This window comes from Cebus imitator, unplaced genomic scaffold, assembly GCF_001604975.1.
Source record: "Cebus imitator isolate Cc_AM_T3 unplaced genomic scaffold, Cebus_imitator-1.0 Scaffold83, whole genome shotgun sequence".
Classification (NCBI taxonomy): Eukaryota; Metazoa; Chordata; class Mammalia; order Primates; family Cebidae; genus Cebus; species Cebus imitator.
Window position 1 is genome coordinate 5674246 of NW_016107398.1, and position 7572 is coordinate 5681817.

Genomic DNA, 7572 nt, shown 5'->3' on the forward strand with positions numbered 1-7572 from the left:
GTGATCCACCCACCTTGGCCTCCAAAGTGCTTGGATTACAGGTGTGAGCCACCATGCCCGGCCTTATTTTTTGTATTTTTATAGAGACAGGGTTTCACCATGTTGGCCAGGCTAGTTTTAAACTCCTGGCTTCAAGTGATCTACCTGCCTTGGCCTCCCAAAGTGCTAGGATGACAGGCGTGAGTCACCGCACCTGGCCCTAATTAAAAAAAAATTTTTTGTAGTGATCACATATCACTATGTTGCCCAGGCTGGTCTTGAACTCCTGGGTTCAAGTAATCCTCCTGTCTTGGCCTCCCAAAGTGCTGAGATTATAGGCATGAGCCACCTCACTCAGCCATTTAGCTCTTTTATTTGATGGACTTCTTAACAGACACCTAAAGGATGCATTCTATGTTAAAGTACAGGTGTTCTCAGGTTTCAAGGTGAAGGTACCTTCTTTTTTTTTTGTCTTTTTGTTTTTTTCCTTTTTGTGGAGAACGGGGTCTCGCTATATTGCCCAGGCAGGTCTCGAACTCCTGGGCTTAAGCTATCCTCCCGCCTCTGCCTCCCTAAGAGCTGGGATTACAGGCGTGAGCCACAGCGCCCGGCGAAGGTACCTTCTTAAAGGACTATAATTAAACCATTTGGGGGAAATAGGGCAACCTCATTTTTGCCTTAGAGTGTGTTTCTCCCTACCTTTTGATTTCTATGTGATATACAGATCATATGTGATATTACTTTTAGGTGATCAAGTACATTACATCTTTGAATGAAGACTCTACTATACACGGGTTCATAGTGCAACTACCTTTAGATTCAGAAAATTCCATTAACACTGAAGAAGTGGTCAATGCCATTGCGCCCGAAAAGGATGTGGATGGGTAAGTGTGGCTTGGCTTCCTATATCTCATTGCATGCTTCCATTTATAATATGTTTCTAGTTTGGGAACATAGCATAAATGTTTCTAAAGAATGAAGACCCCTAATTGCCTTTATTTCCTTCTTATTTCCATCACTTCTTTTAGATTGACTAGCATCAGTGCCGGGAAACTTGCTAGAGGTGACCTAAATGACTGTTTCATTCCTTGTACACCTAAAGGATGCTTGGAACTCATCAAAGAGACAGGTAAAAACAACAAACCAAACAACAAGAAAGCACCATTTCCTGGAGCCTGGTCTTGACACGTGGTGGCATAGAGGAGGTACACTGTGGGCCATAAATAAATGGACATGATTGGCAGAAGGGCCTGTCTACTAAGGGTGTTACCTAAATTTTCTCTCAATTTTCTCAACAACTCTATCAAGTAGGTACTGTTATTGTTCAGCTCCTAAGAAAACAGGCTTAGGCAGGTCATGGCAGTGCATGCCTATAATCCCAGGAATTTGAGAGGCCAAGGCAGGCAGATCACCTGAGGTCAGGAGTTCGAGACCAACCTGGTCAACATAGTGAAATCCAGTCTCTACTAAAAATACAAAAAAATTATCCAGGGGTGGTAGAGCACACCTGTACTCCCAGCTATTCAGGAGGCTAAGGTAGGAGGATTGCTTGAACCCAGGAGGCAGAGGTTGCAGTGAGCTGAGATTGCGCCACTGCACTCCAGCCTGGGCAAGTGAGACTCTGTCTCCAAAAAAAAAAAAACCCCAGCTCAGAGAGGACAAGTAACTTGTTTGGAAGATAACGGAACCAAGATTTGAATTTAGTTATTTGAGTTCAAAGCAATTTATTTTTTGCGAAAAAATAACCTATATGGTAATAAAAATTTGGATAGTTTAAAAGAATACGAAGTAAAAAGTCCCACCTTCCCCACCCCCAAAATGGGCACTGAATCTCCACAGTAGCTTCCAGGACTTGACAGATGGCTGGAAATGGGTCTCCTGCACGGTTGGCCATATTGTCCCTTTACCAGTTAGCACCTTGCTATTTTAATTTCATTATGAATACTTTTAGCAGAGGTTATTTTTTACAAGGAAATGGGTCCTGGTAAAAAGAAGTATATCAGAAGTTTCAAGTGGAAAGTTTTGGCCAGCATAAATGAAAATGGTCTGTGGTTGGCAAGAAAAGGTCAAGCCATAAGCTTTGACAGTTCAGTTCTACAGTTAAATGTATATTCCTCAGCATATTTAGCATTGTACTGCCTTGCTTAAAAAGAAATCCCATAAGGACAGCAGCTGAAGGCCTCCCACTGCCTCTTATTGACAGTGATGCTACCATTTGCCCTGATGCAGTTTTAACTCTTTTGCTGAATCTGAAAAAGTATAGAAAGTTACCTTTTAATTTACTTTGAGATCTTTACTTCTAGATGTTCATAATGTTAACATGATTATAAGAGTTTATCTTTTTCTGAAAAGAACAATTTTATGCAAGAAGCACAATTTAAAACCCAGCTGCCTTGTGCAACGGTCCACTGCCCTCAGCTGTGACTGCACTGAGGACTCTGGTGAAGTTATCAACTTCTCTCTGCCTTCTTCTTGTGGATAGCTGGTTCTTGGGCTCCAGTTGGGGCCACAAACACCTACAGCCTGGTTCTATCCTCATGCATAGTAGTCATGGGATTGTATCTTATCAGCCAGGGGAAGAAATGTGGTCACCTGTCCACTACTGGGTACTCACTCAGGCTGTCTTAAGTAGAGTGTGGTCAGCCCTGAAAAGAACATTGGTATATTGCCAGAAAAATGGATGCTGTGAAATCAAAAAGAAATCTTGCTGCCGCAGAAATTTCCCCTTTATCACTTCCCTGCAAGTAATCCTATGGCTCAGGCCCTAAGCCAAAAGAGAAATTTGGGTGAGGAACTATATAAACAAACTTACCAAAGTTGGAAAGAATTACTGATACGAATCTAATTTCCTACACATCTCTGCAACCTGTTACATAGGCCCTATTTGTTTTAACTGTTTTTCCCATGTAATTTAATCTGATGTCTTCTTCCGTATGGCTGATTAGCTGTACATCAGGGTTTCTTTTTTGTTTGAGTGTAGGTTTTCTTCCCACTCCCCTATGACTCAATGAATGGATCTGGGCTTAAGCTGCTCCCAAAAACCCACAGCAAGAAGGACACATGTACCAGTCCCAATTTAAAGCTGAAACCCTAGAGTTGAGAATGTTATTGCCAAAGAAGGAATGTTTTTAGGAAGCTTTCTGTTGGATGTTAAGAAACTGTTTTTGTGCACTTGTTCTAAATTCTCCACGTGGCATGGAAGGAGGGCAGCTGCTATCGTCCAGCTCTGATGCAGGCTGGCTTTTCTTTTAGGGGTGCAGATTGCTGGAAGACATGCTGTGGTGGTCGGGCGCAGTAAAATAGTTGGGGCCCCGATGCATGACTTGCTTCTGTGGAACAATGCCACAGTGACCACCTGCCACTCCAAGACTGCCAATCTGGATGAGGAGGTAGGGTGTCCAGAGGAGAGGTGAAGGTGTTACGGTGGGGAGAGTGGGTATTCTCTTCACACACTGGAAACGGCTAGCAGCTAAGTGCTAGACGCTGCTATGTCCTTTACACTCATGGCCTCATTTAACCCCGTGTGTAATTGTTCTGTGAATCTCATCTCATTTTTACAAGATGAAGAAACAAATTCAAAGTAAAGGCTGAGTGGGGTGGCTCACACCCTGTAGTCCCAACACTTTGGGAGGCTGAGGCAGGAGGACTACTTGAGCCCAAGAGTTTTTGAGACCAGCCTGGGCAACATAGTGAGATGCTTTCTCTGCAAAAAAAATTAAAAATTAGCCAGATAAGGCTGGGCATGGTGGCTCACGCCTTGTAATCCTAGCACTTTGGGAGGCTAAGGCAGGCGGATAACCTGAGGTCAAGAGTTCGAGACCAGCCTCACCAACATGGAGAAACCCTGTCTCTTCTAAAATACAAAATCAGTCAGGCATGGTGGTGCCTGCCTGTAATCCCAGCTACTCAGGAGTCTGAGGCAGGAGAATCGCTTGAACCCAGGAGACAGAGGTTGCAGTGAGCCAAGATCCAGACTGGGCAACAAGATTGAAACTCTGTCTCAAAAAAAAAACAAAATTAGTCAGATGTGGTGGCACATGCCAGTAGTCCCAGCTACTTAGGAGGTTGAGGCAAGAGGACTGCTTGAGCCCAGGAGGTCGAGGCTGCAGTAAGCCATGATCACACCACTGCATTCCAGCCTGGGCTACAGAGACCCTGTCTCAAAATAATAATAATAAAATAAATAAATAAAAATAATTAATTTTAAAATGTCAAATTAAAAGTATGCCCCAGTTTATAAAGAGTTCATTCTGTGTACTTTCTGTCTTCCTTTTTCTTATATCTTTAGAGACAAGGTCTTGCCCTGTTGCCTAGGTAGGAGTATAGTGGCAGCCCGTCAGGGAACTCACTGCAGCTTTGCACTCATGGACTCAAATGATCCTCCTGCATCAGCCTTCTGAGTAGCTGGGACTATAGGCATGTGCCACCATGCCTGGCTAATTTTCAAACTTTTTGTAGAGATAAGGGTCTCACTGTGTTGCCCAGGCTGGACTCAAACTGCTGGGCTCAAGCGATCCTCTTGCCTCACCTTCTTAAAGTGCTGGGATTACTGGGGCATGATCCAACATGCCTGGCCTCTCATCAAGTACTTTCTACCCTAGTCTGCCTCGTGGTGGACAGGGATTAGCAGTACAGACACTCAGATTGGCCTCTGGCAGCCAGATCCCATGTGTGTAAAAGTGGTGACCTCGGAGGCAGCTGTGGGCATTGGTCTGGTAATATCTGTGGCAGCTTGTTCTTGATCCCTGCTTCAGATTCCTGAGCCCAAGAATGCACACATGCACACATGCCTGTTGACAGTGCAGTCTCTTAAATGTGGGGAGAGAGCAGGAGAGAGGCCTAGTAGCTTCTCTTTTAATCCCCCCAAAGTAGTGCTCTGTAGAAGGTGGTAGCCCCACATTCTGTAGAAGGAGCAGTGTCTGGACATTATAACGCCCAGGGCCCCAAGCCTGTTTGCTCCTCTACCTTACAGGTTCACACTGATTTCCCTATTGGGCAAAATGCCTGATGAAAGCGCACGTTTTGGCATGTATAGAAATGGGCACGCATGTGAAGGGCTGTCAGAAACAGCGTGTGGCTTGCATTTGAGGCCTTAACCCAATATTTTATGAAGTAGCTTATGACAGTTAAGAATTTAATACAAAGCTCAGGGATGTCCTTTTCATTTCTTTTTTTTTTTCTTTTAAATGTGTGTTTCATTATTTCATTTCTGATGTTCAAATCCCCTACCCCTAGGTAAATAAAGGTGACATCCTGGTGGTTGCAGCTGGTCAGCCTGAATTGGTTAAAGGGGAGTGGATCAAACCTGGGGCAATAGTCATCGATTGTGGAATCAATTATGTCCCAGGTGAGTGTTGCTGGAGGAGGAAGGTGGCTTCTGGTGTTGAGAATGGTGTCTAGGCCATCAAATCCAGCCTGAGAGAACCTCATCCCATTTTATGCTTGTAGTACTAAGGTTTACAGAGATTGACTAGCCCAAGGGTGCACAGAGTTAGTAGATGGAAGAGTTGCCAAAACAAAAAGAAGAGTTGCCACTTGCAGGCAGGTCTGACTGGTGTCAGAGCCTGTGATTTTAATCATATCCAATACAGCTTCCAAGATGACTCTGTCTAGGGGAGAAAGTGAGAGGGAGGGCAGGAGGGATATATCACTTTATCTTCATGAAGAGATCACCCTTTATTTTAGCAAAGTTGATGGATGAATTTAAAATACAGTATAGTTGTTGCAAAGTGCTATGAGAGTCCAGAAGAGGGACTCATTCCGCCAAAAGGAGGGCTTTACAAAGAAGATATTTGACCTGGGTTTTTCACTAGGCAGAGAGGATAAATCCAGCCTTTTAATCATGTCCACAACTGTACTTGGCATCCTCATCCTCAGGTTATCCCTCACTCCCGTCTTGTGGTTAGTATCATCATTCTTCCTCCCCGCAGGTCTGAAGCCTTTTAGTTTCCCTCCCAAGCATTCCCTATACTGGATCAGTCTCTAAATATTAGGAGTTGTTTTCTTTTTTCTCTGTTCTCAGTGTCACCACTGAATGTTACCTTCTCAGCTGAAGGGCTGCGATAACTTCCTTGCAGGTGTTCCTCCCTCCGGATGCTTCCCACTCAGATCTATCCCCCTGCTTTCATCTTGCCATGGTCACCTTCTGGCATGGACCTCTGAGCCTCTTCCTTCTTACTTGCCAGACTCCTTAGCCTCACACTAATTTCAGTGACCTCTGTGGCCTGTTATCTCACTTGTGCATGCTGAATACCTATCTTCAACTTGTAAAGTGGACCACTTTCCCTTCCTTACACATACCTTGTCCTGTGCAGTTCCCATACCTACATCCTTTAGTGGAGAGGGCTATTTTTTTTTTTTCTTTTTTGAACAGAGTCTCACTCTGTCACCCAGGCTGGATTGCAGTGACGTGATCTCAGCTCACTACAACCTCCACCTCCCAGGTTCAAGTGATTCTCCTGCGTCAGCCTCCTGAGTAGCTGGGATTACAGGCACCCACCACTACGCTCAGCTAATTTTTTGTATTTTTAGTAGAGATGGGGTTTTCACCATGTTGGCCAGGCTGGTCTCGAACTCCTGACCTCGTGATTCACCTGCCTCAGCCTCCCAAAGTGCTGATATTACAGGCGTGAGCCACTGTGCCCTGCCAGAGTGGGCTATTCTTTCAAACATAAAACTTCACAGAACAATACAGCAAAACTTGTGTACATCCTCGTAGATTCAAGAAAGGAACAATGTTTAACTGAGCAACTACTGTGTATCAAGCATAATGCCAGGCCTTGGGCTACACAACTGAATAAGGTTCAATGTCACCTTCAGCTGCTTCCTCCCCATCTCCTCTCTGTCATGTCTGTTCCTCCTTCCAAACCTTGTTTGATTTCCCCTTATCCAGGGATGATCTTTTTTTTCTGTCCCTCCCTCCTCTCCTATAAAACATGGTATTTTTTTAATTGTATGTGTCTCGTGTGGCATCCTATGCTCTCCTGCCTAGATAGCTCCTCACGGGCAGTCACTGTGGTGCCACATCCAGCTTCCTGCCATCTGACCGCTGGCACTCATATCTCTTGAATTGTTGAAGGGCATTATTGCAAGAACAGTCTTTTTTCTCCCTTCCCATCTCAGGTTTCAGATGTAGACACTGAGCTGCCAGGAACATTAGTCACTGTCAAGCCTTCACCGTTTTTAACCTCCCTCCCACTCTCCCTACCGTGCTTTTAAGACAGTAGCTCATAATTGATCACTCATTTTCTTGTAGTGTAATTATCTAACAGGCGATAAAGAAATTGCTCTCCTACAACTCCTCACTTTGAATACTTGCGATATGACATTCAAGCTCAGTCTGTTTAAAATCTAGCATCTTCTGTATCATATTTCTGCTTTTGGCTTTTTTTTTTTGGATTAGATGTGAGAGATGGAGAAGAAAAACCTGGGTGGGGATCTGGAGTCTTGCAGATAGGTAGGAAATGTTGACTTAAACATGAAACTTGCCATCCTGTTCACATTGATTCCTTACACAGGCAATAAAATATGGATAAAATCAAAGCAGTATCTTCCCTCCTGGTCAACAGTGTTTTTTTTTTTTTTTTTTTTTTT

The 7572-nt window shown here is 44.1% G+C and overlaps 1 protein-coding gene across 2 annotated transcripts in view; it reads left to right on the forward strand.

The window, feature by feature from the left end:
* MTHFD1 (methylenetetrahydrofolate dehydrogenase, cyclohydrolase and formyltetrahydrofolate synthetase 1) overlaps positions 1-7572 on the forward strand; it is a 74187-nt gene that overhangs the window by 26220 nt on the left and 40395 nt on the right. For both annotated transcript variants that reach the window (XM_017533978.2, XM_037740450.1), the window contains exons 5-8: positions 727-863; positions 1008-1108; positions 3232-3368; positions 5215-5326. In XM_017533978.2, coding sequence (XP_017389467.1) covers positions 727-863; positions 1008-1108; positions 3232-3368; positions 5215-5326 — 487 coding nt within the window. The remainder of the gene's footprint in view (positions 1-726; positions 864-1007; positions 1109-3231; positions 3369-5214; positions 5327-7572) is intronic.